Genomic DNA, 16,014 nt, shown 5'->3' with positions numbered 1-16,014 from the left:
GAGTGGAGCCACCTGGGAGGCAAACTGAAGTTCTGCTTTTATTATTAGTAAAAAAGAAGTTGGCCATGCAGAGAACCTATGAAAGAGACAAAACTGAGAAAAAAACTCCACAACAGGGTTCCCAAGACAGCGTTCATTCAGATTCATGCACCCACTCCTGCGCAGTTTTGATATGAGGCTGTGTTTTTTGTGCAGCTGTCAGTCCCAGAGTGGCCATAAGGCACACTGGGCTGTTGGGTCCACCTGGATAGGAGGGGAGGACGGGTGGCACATAGAGGAACCGGACCGTGCATTTCTCGGTTCATCTATGTTCCACCTGGTCACCCCTCCGATCCACCTCCTGCATGCCATGGGCTCCTGAATGCTCCCCCTCCAGCTGCCCCCCCCATCTTCTGCAGAGCTGTGGGGGATCTGTCAGTATATTCTGTCCCCAGTGCTGACAGTCCCCCCACCACCACAGATAGGAGAGGAGAGAGCAGGGGCAGACTGACAACTCATAGTGCCCCCAGGCAATAGGGATCATGGGGCCCCTGTGTCCTTGCCCACACCCAAAAAAGCCTATAAAAAAGGTGCCAGGGGCATTTCATAGGGCTTCCTACTGAACCCAGGCCCTCGGGCAGTGTCCGAGCTCTCGAATGGTCAGTCCACCCCTGAGAGAGATAGCTGTTTCTGCCCTCCTCCTCCCGCCCTCTCCTCCTGTGTCTGCCCCACCCACACTCCCCACCAGCCTTGTGTCTTCTCTCCCCCTTCCTTCCTTCCTTCCTTCTCTCTGTCTCCTGTTTCCCTCCTTCTTTCTTTCCCTCCAAACAAAAAAAATGTAAAAAAAATAATAAAATTGTAAACAATTAAATAAAAATAAATACTGACACTAGTGGTGGAACTGCCAGGGTCGCTCTTGCGACCAGGCCCTGGCGTTCCACCACTGGGCTTTGAGGAAAGGATTCCCGGGCTTTGGGCTGCTCAGTCCAAAATACCCAGGCCTATTTTTTGTCCCAGTCCGGGCCTGGCAGCCGCTACATCTGCATCCACTTCTATAGGCTGACTGCATGCAGCTCCAAGGTGGATTCAGTCTCAGCATACAGGACAGGAGGCAGCGCCCATCTGAAAGAGACCTTATAGATGGTTGTTTCACTTTGACATAGACAGCCTCTTCACATGTTTTGCCAACCCATTGTCCTCTCTGTCCAAAATGTGCACCTCAATGTCCAAGAAAGAATCAGTTGCCTGATGCTCATTTGAACTGAATAGAACAAGAACTTCTTCAACACTACAGCAAAAAGTTCAGTTGAATATCACCAACTAGAACCCTTCTCAGACAAACAAACAACTCCACAAAAAAATGTTTTCTACTTCTACACTTTTTGTGGAGTGGGGAACAATTCATCATTGGTCTGGTCTTCTCTGTGGTCAAGAAACCGCATCTTTCTCAGTGAATTATATGGAAATTGCTTTTGAGTTTCTGAGCTTTCATTTTGATCATTTCAGAGTTTATGATACTGATTAACAAAATTCCCCTTAGCTAGGGATTTCTTACTCATGAGACTCTAAGGATTGTTTACTGTGTGTATATATATATATCACTCCTTTTTTTAAAATTGCATTTCTTTGATGATAGAAGAAATACCCTGCTTGTTTATCTGATCATCATGTATGCATATTTTCTACTAATGGTGCATGTACTACTTTTACTATTATATTTTATACTGTACTTTGCATTATCTATTTAGGTTAGGATTTGTTGTGACTGTTTTTGCTTAACTAACTAGTTACTAAAACGGACAGTTGGTAGGATATAGGTAGGGCTACAGATAAAGCACATCTAATCACCAAACCAAAAACTTGTAATATTTTCAGTGCTTAGATTAAGTATCAGAATACCATATCTGAGGACTTGACAGCTGCTATACATTACAAACTTTTCCATGTTTTAGGGAGATTGTAGATAATGGGGTTGTTGTTAGTCTAGGGGAGTATAGTAGAGCACTAGTGCTCATCATTCCAGTAGAGTGGAACCCATGGGTGCTTGTCAGTTCAAAGACCATCAGTCATCAGGTCTGGTGTTTTCTGCAGGATGAAATCAAATATATTTTTTGTACAGATATGAGATACCTGTATGTGGAAATCTTGGTACCAAGGATTCTCCAGATAAGCATTTTTTAAGGATTTCAGAGCAGTCACATAGAAGGCTTTGTGATGGAGCAAACAAATTTGAGTGTGACAACTTATTTCATCATAATTGGGTTCTCAGATTTCCCTATATTACAGCCTGCAATATCATTTCTGGTTCTTCTTGTTTTTCTTGCCACTGTCAGTGGTAACATGACAATTCTTCTACTGGTCTGCAAAGACCAACACCTTCACACTCCTATGTATTTCTTTATATGTAACTTGTCCATTGTGGACATCTGTTGCTCAACCAACAATCTACATAATATCCTCATCAGTTCAGTATTAGGAGACAACACTATTTCTATTGCTGGTTGTTTAATACAGATCTTTATATTCATATCCTTAACGTGTGCCGAGCTGCTTATTTTGGCGGTCATGAGTTACGATCGCTATGTAGCCATATGCAACCCGCTATACTACAACATGATCATGAACTTTCCTGTTTGTACCCTACTAGGAATTTCATGTTGGGTTTTAGGAGCTCTAGAAAGTATCCCAATTTTTTTGGAATTGTTCAGGTTAACTTGCTATAAATCAAACACCATCAACCACTTTTTCTGTGATATTATGCCAGTGATGAAATTGACCTGCAGTGACACAACTTTCTTGGATTTTTATATTCTTACCTTAGGAGTTTTAGTTTCAGCTTTCTCTCCATTTCTTTTCACAGTAATTTCCTACATCTTCATTATTGTCTCTGTTCTGAAGATCAATTCCACCGCTGGAAGACATAAAGCCTTCTACACTTTTTCCTCACACCTCACAGTCTTCATTCTGCTGTACACAACTCTTGCTATCCAGTACCTGAGACCACATTCAGTAATAAACTTAGACTCCAATAAACTGGTATCCCTGTTAAACACAGCCACTGTGCCTCTACTGAACCCACTTATTTACAGCTTAAAAAATAAGGATGTTAAAGAGGCCTTTAGAAGGAGAGTCAGAGCTACCATTCTACAATGCAGCAGAAATTAAAAGAACAAATTAAAAACATTCTGCACAATCCAAATACCCATAAGCAGACACAAATAAACTGAAAAATCCTTTGAATGGCGTAATAGACAGCAGTGAATACAATATAGAGGTTCCAACCCTTACCTATTCTTTGGCTGGAATTGGGTTTTAAAACTATGGTCAATATATAAACATATGGTCAAACTATCACATAGAGTATGTAATGGAAGCTGACCATAACGGTAAGACTGAACCCCCCCCTAAACTTTATGTAAATACCTGCTTGTAGCTCTTATCACCAGAGAAGCCGTTTGGTATAATGGGTTATGTATTCTTTTCATTGACTCTATGAACAACTTTGCCCCCACTGACACACCTGGTTAAGTAATGGTTTGCTGCAAATGCCTATGTGAGCGCAAGTATCGGTATGCTACACACAACTATGTTAGGGTAGCAGGAAATAAGTACTAGACTGCTTAACTATAAGTTAAGTAAAGCAAGTATATTGTCACAGGACAAAAGTAAATAGCAATTTACAGATATTAAAGATCTGGTAAAAGAAACTTTTGCTTATAAATAAGCTAGCTGATGTAACTACTAGGTTATAGCATAGCAGTTTAGTCTAAATCACTGTATTACTAAAGCAAGATTAACCTAGCAATAACCAGTATCAACAATAATTATATATATACTGTATATATATTGAGGACCGTAGACGCAGTGGTTAGCCACGGAAACCTAATGCAGCAGATTAAAGACACATCGGGGGAGATCTACTAAAATGGGAGCAAGCAAAATCTGGTGCAGCTCTGCATAGAAACCAATCAGCTTCCATCAGCTACTATACACAACTGCACCAGATTCTGAGTGCTCCAGTTTTAGTAAATTTCCCCCCATCATGCTTACTTTCCTTCATCATCGGAAGATGGCCAGCAGTGCCATCAGCACAGAACTGGTGGAAACCAGTGGGACCCTGGTAAGCCCATTTACTGTCTTGAAAAGTCTGAAGTGGTCTTCATGGAAGAGATGCAGTCAAAAAAGCATACCTCCAACATGGAAATAAGGCTAAGTAACTCAACTATGCATGAAAACATAGGAACTGGGGAGCAGAAAAATGACAGCAGATGCCCTGGACTGATGAGTCAAAATTTAAAATATTTGTCTGTAGTAGGAGGCAGTTTGTTAAGTAAAGCACTGGAGAGCAATATAATAATGAGTGTCTGAAGGCAACAGTGAAGTATAGTGGTGTTCACTGAAAGTTTGGGGCTACTTTTCTGCAAATGGAGTCAGAGATTTGGTCAGGATCAATGGTGCCCTCAATGATGAGAAATACAGGCAGATACATATTCATCATTTGATTGGCCCCAAATCCATCAGTTGATTAGCCACAAATTTACTCTGCAGCAGGACAGCAACCCCAAACATACAACCAAAGTCATTAGGAACTATCTTCAGTGTAAAGAAGAAGGAGTTCTGGAAGTGATGGTCTGGCCCCCACAGAGCCCTGATCTCAACATCATTGAGTTCTGTGGTAAGATTATTTGAACAACCTACCTGCCGAGTTCCTTCAGAACACGTGTGCACGTGTACCTAGAAGAATTGATACTGTTTGAAGGGAAAGGGTGGTCACGCCAAATATTGATGTGTTTTGCATTTCTCTTCCATTCAGTAATTTTCTATTTTGTTAATTGATAAAAATAAACTACTAACAGTTTTATTTCTAAAAGCCTTCTTAATTTATAGCATTTATGCACACCTTCCTAAAATGTTTGCACAGTTATATATATATATATATATATTACTATCTTATTATATACGGGCAGCACAGTGGCTAAATGGTTAGCACTTCCACCATGCAGTACTAGAGTCATCGGTTCCCAAACATGGCACCACCTGCTTGAAGTTTGCATGTTCTCCCTGTGCCTGCTTGGGTTTCCTCCGGGTACTCCGGTTTCCTTCCACACTCCAAAGACATGCTGGTAGGTGAATTGGCTCCTGTCTAAATTGGCCCTAGTATGTGTATGTATGAATGTGAGTTAGGGACCTTAGATTGTACACCCCTTGAGGGTTAGGGACTGATGTGAATGTACAATATATATGTAAAGTGCTGCGTAAGTTGACGGTGCTATATAAGTACCTGAAATAAATAATAATAATATATATATATATATATATAAAACCCAGGAGATATACCTTTGCCTATTAGTAGCTCAGTTCAGGGTCCTTGTGGAGAAGTTGGTAAGTTTATGGCTCCTGAATTGCAATCTCAGACAGCTAATTGGTGGGGCCCAGTCTTTAAGGTGGTGTACAATCCCCTTTAAAACTCTACATTCAGTGATTTAGATTTACTAGATGGATGGTCAGTCCTTCTCTTACTCAGTCTGCTAGCAGCAGAAAAATTAAAAACCACAAGCAGCTGCTCACCGATCCCAGACACGCAGCAGGCTCTAGTTTGGATGCTTTGCTGTCAGCAATGCTTTTGGCTCAGCACTCAGGGTGACTCCAGTCCTCAAGCTATAGATGTTGAGTACACACAAAGCAGACAAGACGTGCCCAGGATAAACTGTTCCTTTTCCCTCTTGTCTATATCGGGGATCTGTAGTCTATCACTCCATTTACTCTTGTGCAAGATCCTCTTCCCAGACTACATTTCAGTTCACTGCAACCTGCATTAAAGTCCCTCAAGTCCTATATGCTCACCAGCTCCCTCTGCTGGACGGATGCTGAAAGCCATTGAAAGCCAGCATAAGAATCTTGTATAGGCACACAAAGCAGCTGAACTTTTAATAACATGACAGCATGGTCAACGGAACAACCTGTAGCAGGGACCTAGCAGTCTGTAAGTCCATGTGTAATGAGAAAGCTGGATGCTCAAGGTGGAAGATCATCATATTCAGTAGAGGACAGCAGGGAGTCATCCACTGTGATGTTGGCTGGCACCCTCTGCTCCAGTGATCAGAGCGGCACAGCTGTAGCCTCCTCATCCAGTAGAGCTGTAGGCATGGCTTCGTCAATGGCAGATGACAGAGGTAGTAATCCAGGTGGGGACCTGGGCACCTCAGGAGCAGGCTGGACCTCAACTGCGACAAGCAGTATAGCTTTTGTCACCTGCAATTGGAACCAGCTGACAGGTGAATGTAAAAAAATGGTCAGTCATATCTAGTGATAGTTTAAGAAAAATGGTAAGGCCCCTCCAAACTTATACTAGCACTGATATGGATTTTAAAGGGATATATATAAAAGGCATGGGAACCCCCCAAAACTGATTGATGACACATCCAGCATTCTTAAATGATAGTGGATTTACATTGTGGGGCCAAAATAATAAAGAACTTGTCAAAACGTGTGTGTGTCTTTATTTACCATTTACTTTTTATTGTGGATGAGTAAGGATGCTTATTTACATGGGGGAGTACCTGGGGGCCCCCTTATTTTTAAATAAACATGTAAAAAGGTGCTTTACCAGTGGGTCCTCCCTTGTTGAGGACACATGGTCTGGTATGGTTCAGGAGGTTGGGGTTGACACACGCTCATGTCCCCCTCTTTCCTGGACTGTCAGACTGCAAGCTCTGATAAAAGCCTACTATGGATTTTGGGGGGACCCCAATATTTTATGTGGGGTTCCCTCTTAAAATCCAAACCAACTGAAAAAGGTCTGATATGGATGTTTTTGTTAGCATGAGATCTCTCTTGATATCCATACCAGGCTCTCATCAATGACGGTCTGGTATGTGTTCTTAGGGGAAACCCCATTTTTTGTTGGTTCCCCAATTAATATTTATATCAGATCCTCATTTAGAATATACATGATAGGAATCCTTTGCCATTTTGTTTACAATCTGACATCCTCTAGACATGTTATTTAAAGAAATTGAGCATTTTTAATGTTTCATTTTAAGCATTACTAAAAACTCTGCACAACACCAAACAAAGTTTTAATAAATGTTTTTGCAGTTGTCACATGTTTTCCAACCCCCATGCTATTTGTTTGATAAATTGTTGCCTGTTAGCCTAGAAAATGGCCATTACTAATTCCTACTCTTTGACGTTGATAGAGTTTGGATTCAGCTCCTGAATTTCAGTAAAGTTCGGGGGAACCAGCCCTGATCCAAACACAAGCACATACAGTTCATCACTATCACTCGTTACAGGTATCCCAGGACTATTTGTGTAACTTGGTAGCAGGGGCCTAAAGTGTAACTAAAGGCAAAACTTTTTTTAAAGTTTTGTATAGAGTGGAGAGGGAACACTTAGAACACGTGTCAGTTTTGATTGCTACCTTTGCCCCCATTAGGGAGATTCACCCTTTCTATTTGTCCTGTTTAATGTTATCATTGAAACATTTCATGGAACTTTCATGTAAAAAATATATATATCAATAGCAAATAAATTTTTTTAGCATTGCCAATTGCTACACAATCCATACTGTAATTCGGGGGCGAACTGACAACTGATGAGGCCCCCTGTGTCCCCGCCAACACTCAGGCCACACCCACACATAGCCCCACCTACATATTGCACTGCCCACATTGCATGTGTTTGTCACAGAATTTCTCTATATTAAAGTGCAAAAATGGTTCAGTTCCAAAAAGAACTTCAAGAGTGAGCCATAGCATACCTTATTAAAAACCTGAACACAATTTAGAGCAAATTAGGAAAAAAATAAATATTTGGGGAAAATGAAATTGCAGATTTTAAAACAGCACAAAATAAAACACTTTTAGGTCTTTTCAATCTGACAAACTATGTTCAAACTTCCAAAGTAATAGCAAAATAAACCAAATTACCCTAATTATGTGGGGGGAGGAGGAGAGGCAATACGTATTTTACACTCCAAGCAATGTGACATAAAATCACCATATTGTGACTGGGGTTACTAGAAACTCAGACAATTGCTACACACCCCCTGCAATACAGCACAGCATTTTCTAAGCTGCCATCTTTCCTCAGGTAAGAGTGGAATATACTACCAATCAGAAGCAGCCTGCAGGTATTTGGGAGCCCACAGTTCCCTAAGATTGCCACAAGCCTCTTTCATTGAGCTCTAACAGCACACAATCCCTTTAAAAGTTGCAGTGGATGATCAGATAAGGGGAGCATCTGCTACATGCAATCAGGGATTATTCTGCCAATCAGAAGCAGTCAGTAGATATTGGGGTGCCCACAGATCTCTAAAATTGTTACAGGCCTCCTCCATTGAGATCTAACAGCACATAGTTCCATTAAAAGTTGCAATGGATGATCAGGTAACAACAGAACAATCAATTTCCAAGTTGCTTTGATCAGATAAGTGTGGCATCTAATACTTGCAATTAGCTGGCGTCCTACCAATCAGAATCAGCATGCAGATATTGTGGTGTCCAAAGACACCTCTCCAATATGCCCACTGTGATCTCTAACCTCAGTTACTCTATAAGTTGCAATGAAGGATCAAATAAAGGTGACATCAATGGCAATTAGAAATGGGGGTCTGCCTGTCAATAATGGGGTGTTAAGGTACACCTCCACATCCCACCTCCAACAAGTAGCATGCACAGATCTGGCCTCATGTAGGAAGCACACGCTCCCCATACAGAGGATGATCAATGGCACTGAACAAAGGAGGGATGTACAGTCACAGGGCAGGCTGACACATGACACTGGCAAGCCCCTGGAGCAACCTGGCATCCCTGAACCTACCCCGATCCCTCCACCAACCTCCTTCACAAAGCCAGGCATAAAGTAATAAGTATAACTGGCTTTGTGAGTCCAAGCGTGTGCCTGGTTTGTGAGTCCAGCTTTGTGCTTGGCTTTGTGAGTCCAGCTCTGTGCCTGGCTTTGTGAGTACACTCAAAGCCAGGCATAAAGTTGTAAGTATAACTGGCTTTGTAATTACTGATTAGCAGTACTTACAAATCATGTAATAAAGTAGTAGTTAAAAAGAGAGTTAAATGCAGTTAAAAGCCTCAACTTTTTTAGGATATAATGGTCTCCCCTCCAGCCTGAGCCAGATGCATGGCTGCTGGGGGAGAGGAGCGCTTAGAGACAGCAAGTGTTCATAATCAGAAAAGCCTGACCATTAGTCAGCTCAGGCTAAAAGACTGCCAAAATAGCATTACAATTGTAATTACCATTTCAAATAGAGAGTTGCATGGGGAATACAACTGTTTCTGTGCACATAGAGAAGGGCAGAACAGACACTGAGGGAAAGAAGTGGATGGGAAGAGAGGTGGGTATGAACCAGCCACACTGCTTTCCCTGTATGCAGCTGAAGCCGCTGGCCGGCTTTTATGTGTGAGATGGGTCTCCCAACATTGTTCTCGTCTGCATTTCAAAGTGCCACTGCGTGCCACCTAGTTGCTGATTCTTGATAAAGGTATCAGGGTAGAGCCTTCTCTTGGAGCCCCTACAGGGGCAGTGCCCGAGTGCCAGAATGGTCAGTCCTCTCCTGTTGAAATTTAATGTTATTAAAAGTTACTTTTCCAAATCAATCTGCAGAGCTGCATTCTGGCAACTTGGCGGTAATCTGTACACCATAGTGTACAACATGCCATTAAAATGTAATTTTGGAATTGTGTAATTGGCTCACTGATTTTCCAAGAAGTCTGTACTCAGACAGAAGTCTGATTTTAGGCGTCCTCTGTAACAAAAATATCCTTTTTGGCGAGTTATTCTCCAAGGATTAATTACTTCTAAAGGGTTGCAGACACTGCAACTTTTCTGATCAGAACACTTTCGAGTGCACCAGATGATTATAAACTAGTTACTTACATTCAGAATCAGTATCCACGGGACATATTCAAACAAACAGCTGTTTCTTAAGAGCAGAAACAGGTAGGAATCTGCAACAAAGTCTGCAGAGGGGATTTTTTTTTACTTAGCAAAAGTGGAGTTACTCTTTAACCATTTCAATACCGGGCAATTTTACACCTTCCTGCCCAGGCCAGTTTTCACGTTTCAGCACTCTCACACTTTGAATGACAATTGCGCGGTCATACAACATTGTACCCAAACTAAAATTTTATCATTTTCTTCACACAACTAGAGCTTTCTTTTGGTGGTATTTAATCACCGCTTTTATTTTTTGCTAAATTAACAAAAAAAGAACAACAATTTTGAAAAAAAAACCACGTTTTTCTTTGTTTCTGTTATAAAATATTACAAATAAATAATTGTTCTTCATAAATTTAGGCCGAGATGTATTCTGGTACATGTCTTTGGTGAAAATAACCCAAATTAGTATGTATTATTTAGTTTGTAGGAAAGTTATAGAGTTCACAAACTATGGTATAGATCTGAAAATTGATCAATCCTGAAGTACTGACAGCCAATCTAATTTCTTGAGGTCCAAGAAAGTCAGAATAGTACAGATATCCCCCAAATGACCCCTTTTTGCAGAGTAGACAGTCCGATGTACTTCATAAGAGGAATGGCGAGTTTTTTGAAGTTTTATTTTTTTGTCATAATTTTTCGGAAAATGGAAAAATTAAAAAAATTATTTTCACTATTTTTGTTTTACATATTGTCATCAGTGCAGTACAGCGTCATCATATAACTGGCATAGCGGTGAACAGGGACACTGACTGGTGACAGTATGAAAAAAAAATATATATATATATTTTTTTTTTTTTTTATTATTTTTAATTTTTTATTACATTTTTTTTTTTTTTAAGATTTTTTTTTCATATTTTACTGTGACCAAAGTAGTACAATGTTACCATAGTAACATTGTACTACTTTGGGGAAGTGATCAGTATTTTTTTTTTTTTTTACACAATTTGCTTATAGAAAATACTTTGCTATAAGCAAGCATTTACCTGAATGACATCGATTCACTCAGGTTTTTTTTTTTTTTTGTACTTAGCTGTGATTTGGCCACAGCTAATCACATGACATGTGCATGTGACCTGCTGTGACCATTCACAGCTAGGCACTAGTATACAATGGATGGCATGAATGAAGCCATCCTTTGTATGCAACTGTCATGTGACCTGCTGTGATTGGGCACAGCAGGTCACATGGTACCAGCAACGGTGACAGATCGCGCCGCTGCGTGACTCTGCAACCGTGCGAACTGCGCATGTGCGGGAGGACGCCAAATGGCGCATACCCCGGAAAGCTACAGCATTTTTGCGGCCGCCAAACGGCTATAGACCGGGCGGCTAATGGTTAAGAAACCAGCCTGTATTTAGGCATGGCAAGTCTATGGTCATAAACTAGGAGACCTCTTTAACGAATTTAGTGATAAATTCTAAATAAATTTATTGTTTGGATAAATTAGAAATCTTTTACACTTCTGGGGATTTATGACTCCTGGGAAACTCTCTCAGGATTATTCATTCTGTATTTATTTCACATCTTGTTTCAAGCCTGCACTCATTTAAAGGGATGTGAGGAAAATGCTCTGTATTTATGCAATACAAACAGATATCTTGTATTTTCCTTGCTGAGCACACACCCATTATTGTTCTTACAAAAGCCTGATCATTTTCACTAGTAAAAAAAACTGTCCTAAGTGAGGACAACCTTTAGCTTCAGCTGATATCCATCAATTGAAGGTTTATTTTTTTTTTGCTTTAACATTTTTATTCTATTGCCTTAAATAACTAGTTCCTTCTAGTGACAGAAGTTTACAGTCCTGGAGATAACGCATTTTAAAATCATCTTAAAGTTTTCATTCCTGGCTGAGAAGAACTTTTTTTCCCATATGAATATATACTTTTTTCCCTAAACTCATTAAAATTTTTTTATATTATTTGGTAAATGGTAAAAAAATAGAAATAATTTATGTGCAAGAAACAGTTATCGATGTGTATTGAAATTAAGGGGCCTATTTTAAATTTTTTTTTTCACACAGATTCACAGCTTTCACCTAAGATTCACAGTGGATAAGCAAATAGGTAGTGTAACCATGGCAATGTAATGTTTTGTTAACATTCATTGACATGCATTTTTACTTCAATGGAAAATGCATGGGTGTGAATAGGCCCTAAGTGTCACATAAATTTGCAAATACATTCGAATTTGCAGTACTGCGTCAACGCATCTCTGCAAAATATGGTCCTCTACTATCTGGGCTCCTAACCTGAGACATGTTGGGACCCATTGGGACATTCCGTATCCTCCTTACAGTAGCTCACTAGAAGCACAGACTTTCTCCTGGCAGCAGAAGACCCACCAGAGCATCTGTACCAAACTGAACAAAGCAAAGAATGGTGACCACTTAGATTAGTTTTTAGCAAGAACAGCAAAGGTACACATGGGTAAGGGAGAACACTAATAAAGACATTTTCCAGTACTTAATACTGCCATTCAGTACCATAATCCTAATTTAAATGTTTTAACATTTAGGTATAAAAAAGTTTCAACAGCAGAAATTTGCTGTGTAATTTAGGTTAAAAACCTCTGTTTTTCTTCCCTGCTCAAAAATAACTAGTAATGCCACGAAACAGTGGCCACGTCTGCTAGTTATCGATATGTAAGGTGACAGGATCTAGTCAACTCCCTTCTTCTGTCATTCTGTTCCTTCTCTTTAATATTTTCTCTCTCTTGATATTTGCTTCTTACAGTCACTTGTGTATGTGGGTAAAATATTCAATGCCATAAAGCAAAAAGAAACTTTATAACAAACATACAATTAAAGGACTGCGGATGTTTTTATTTATCAGTGTTAGGTGTGACACCCTTCCACTATGTAAACAGGTATAAAAGTGACACCGGATTCTCAAAGATGCAATGTAAGGAGCTCTGGCAGGTTGATTGTGAATGGAGAAGTTGTAGTCTGTGCTTTCTCCAGATTTGGTAGTTCTGGATCAGGGCCGGAAGCTTGAAGGTTCCAAAGCTATTTGGGCGGGACGAACTTTCAATCTGGTGTCTAGGCTTTTCTTATTGCCAGCAGCCTGTATGAGTGCACAGGGGTTCAGGAGTGATATAAGCTTGATGAGAGTTACTGCAGTTGCAGGTGGAGTTGTTGCAATAGCTGCAGCCAGAAGGGAGGTGTGCTCCTTTCTGGAAACCAAGGCAATATCCTTGAGAAAGCACTCTATGTGGGAGAGGTTCCACAAAATTGGACCAAGAGAGTTGGGAGGCTAGAGCTCAGGCAACTAGGAGAGAGTCCAGGAGAGCCAGAGGAATCTGTGAATCTCAAAGGAGTAAGAGCACCTGGGGTATCAGGAGAACCTCTACCTAGAGGGTAAGAGTGGGCCCATGCAGCAAGGTACTAAAAATAAAGCCAAGTGAGCTTGAGAACCAAGTGGCTCGGCATTTTTCATTTGATGTGAAGCTGAACCCTCTGCATGGAAAACCATAAGTTATAAAGACTTTCTGTTACCTTCTAGCATGGTTAACCAGGTTCTTAACTATAGTTCCTATCTGCTGTGGAATCACTTCACAAATGCATCTACCACGAGAGCTGAATACCCCCATATCACACATGGTATAGCTAGTAGTAATCAATAACTTCCAGTTAGACATTCTATAATGATTAAGAGTTTTTACAGCTTTTCCAAGTAGCTTCTTCAGTTCCAATGAATATCAGAACCATACCCCAGCATATATAGCCATACATATGACTACATATACATACATGTACATATATACTGAACATACATATACATAATCCCATTAATCCAATCACTATGAAATGTGGTAAAGCACATGCTGACTGTCCAAAAACAGGATGAAAGGTGAGAGAGTTTGCTGAAACACTTTTCTAACAACACAATCCAATCCCTTGGTTAAAGAAAGACTGTAGCAGATGTTAATCCTTCAATTTACATTGCTAAAGGTGAGAACTATTGTCAGATCAGCAGGGTAGAGATGTTGGATCTTGTTGAATCTTAACTCCATAGAAGAAAAACCTTTACTCTTGCTGTGATTCTACCTTCCCACTGCAAGGTTTAACTGCTCACTTTGCCAAGGGGATGATGAATCTTTACCTTATTCCGTGCTCTTCCAGCCAGTGCCAGTGCAGCCAGTGCTCACCTCCATTGTCTGTCACTTCATGGCTGTAGGTGGCCCTTATACACAGTGCAGGACTGCCAGTCCTGTATTGTATGGAATGACGTCAGGGAGCTGGGACCAGTCAGGTAGCAAAGGGAAGAGGCTTTTGTGGGCCAGTTGCACAGAAGTCAAGAATAAGGTAAGTATATCACCTTATTCATGATCCCCCAGCCAAAACAAGCAGTTAACTCCTGTAGTGGGAAGAGAGGCATACTATAGGAGAAAAGTTTTTTTCCCAGAATTCAGCATTAAAATGAATAGCAACACCCCATGGATTGTGTAATACAAAGCAAAGTGGTAAAAAACATGTTTCTTATTACTGCAACACTGGATGGGGACCTAAATGTGTTTTCTGAAGAAAAGCTGCTGTGCTACGTAAACCATTTTACTGTTACTAGATCATTTTAGATTCCAAAAAACGAAGTAAAATATCTTTTCCTACCTATTATCTTCATAAAAATTAACAGGAATTGTTTAATTTTTTTTTTTTGCTTACACAATAGTATTTTCTGCATAGGTGTTTATGCTTTGTTTCAACATTTTATTCCAGCTTATGGATCAGACAAATTTGAGTGTCACAACTTATTTCATTGTAAATGGATTTTCAGACCATCCTGGTTTACAGCCTATAATATTCTTTATGGTTCTGTGCATTTACCTTGTCACCATTGGTGGTAACATGGCAATTCTTTTACTGGTCTGTCAGGATCAGCAACTTCAAACTCCAATGTACTTCTTTCTGTGTAATTTGTCCATTTTAGACATCTGTTGCTCAACCAATAATCTACATAATATCCTCATCAGTTCTATATCAGGAGACAACAGTATTTCCATTTCTCATTGCTTAATACAGATCTTTATATTTTTATCCTTAACATGTGCTGAGTTGCTCATTTTAGCCGCCATGAGCTATGATCGTTATGTAGCCATATGCAACCCACTATACTACACCATGATCATGACTTGTCCAATTTGTACCCTACTAGCAATGTCATGTTGGATTTTGGGTGCCTTAGAAAGTATTCCAATATTTTTGGATATGTTCAAGTTAACCTGCTATAGATCAAACATAATCAACCACTTTTTCTGTGACATCATGCCAGTGATGAAGTTGACCTGCAGTGACACAACCTTCTTGCATTTTTATATTCTTACCCTAGGAGTTTTAGTTTCGGCTTTCTCTCCATTTCTTCTCACAGTCATTTCCTACGTCTTCATTATTGTTTCTATTCTGAAGATCAATTCCACCACTGGAAGACATAAAGCCTTCTACACTTGTTCTTCACATCTCACAGTCTTCATGTTACTCTACACAACTCTTGCTATCCAGTACATGAGACCCCACTCATTAATAAACCTGGACTCTAATAAACTAATCTCTCTCTTTAACACAGCTGCCATGCCTCTGCTGAACCCCCTCATTTATAGCTTGAAAAATAAAGATGTTAAAGCATCTTTTAGGAGAGTTAGTAGAGTTATTAAGCAAAAGCTGTAGTGCTGGTAATAAGTAAAGGAGCAGAATCAAATATTTAACAACACCTAAGTATTTATGGAGAAAGCATGATCAAAATGTGAAAATTCCCTAAATGAGCCCAAACAATTCTTACTTTGCTGACACCCAAGTCACTAATATAGGGCTCCCTGAACCAACGTTATGATGACAAGGTCTAAAGAGATAATTAATAGTTATTTAGGTCAATATTTATATAATATTTCCCTTACATAAATATCTAGTACCTTTCTTAGAGACAAAAAAGATATCCACATTACTATTACTATGTGATATCTAATTGATCTCCTATAAATTAAAAATTTTGTTCTTAAGGCTGTATTTATAACACAATATTAACAATCCAAATATTAACAATCTAAATAGAAAAATTGTATCATAAATGAGTAATAAAACAATTT

At 39.8% G+C, this 16,014-nt stretch overlaps 2 protein-coding genes across 2 annotated transcripts; both read left to right on the top strand.

Moving 5' to 3' along the window:
- Window positions 1-2,193: 2,193 nt before the first annotated feature.
- On the top strand, window positions 2,194-3,144 carry LOC149460255 (olfactory receptor 5V1-like). The gene has a single exon (XM_089679876.1). The coding sequence runs from the start codon at window positions 2,194-2,196 to the stop codon at window positions 3,142-3,144; it is 951 nt and encodes a 316-aa protein (XP_089536002.1).
- An 11,512-nt stretch (window positions 3,145-14,656) lies between these two features.
- Window positions 14,657-15,753, top strand: LOC149460254 (olfactory receptor 5AR1-like). The gene has a single exon (XM_089679922.1). The coding sequence runs from the start codon at window positions 14,657-14,659 to the stop codon at window positions 15,596-15,598; it is 942 nt and encodes a 313-aa protein (XP_089536048.1). The 3' UTR covers window positions 15,599-15,753.
- Window positions 15,754-16,014: the final 261 nt, after the last annotated feature.

Source organism: Staurois parvus, unplaced genomic scaffold (genome assembly GCF_062004578.1).
Source record: "Staurois parvus isolate SC_StPar_1 unplaced genomic scaffold, SC_StPar_1.0 ptg000232l, whole genome shotgun sequence".
Taxonomy (NCBI): domain Eukaryota; kingdom Metazoa; phylum Chordata; class Amphibia; order Anura; family Ranidae; genus Staurois; species Staurois parvus.
Note: the sequence above shows the minus strand (reverse complement) of the source record. Positions and strands in the feature narration are given on the sequence as shown.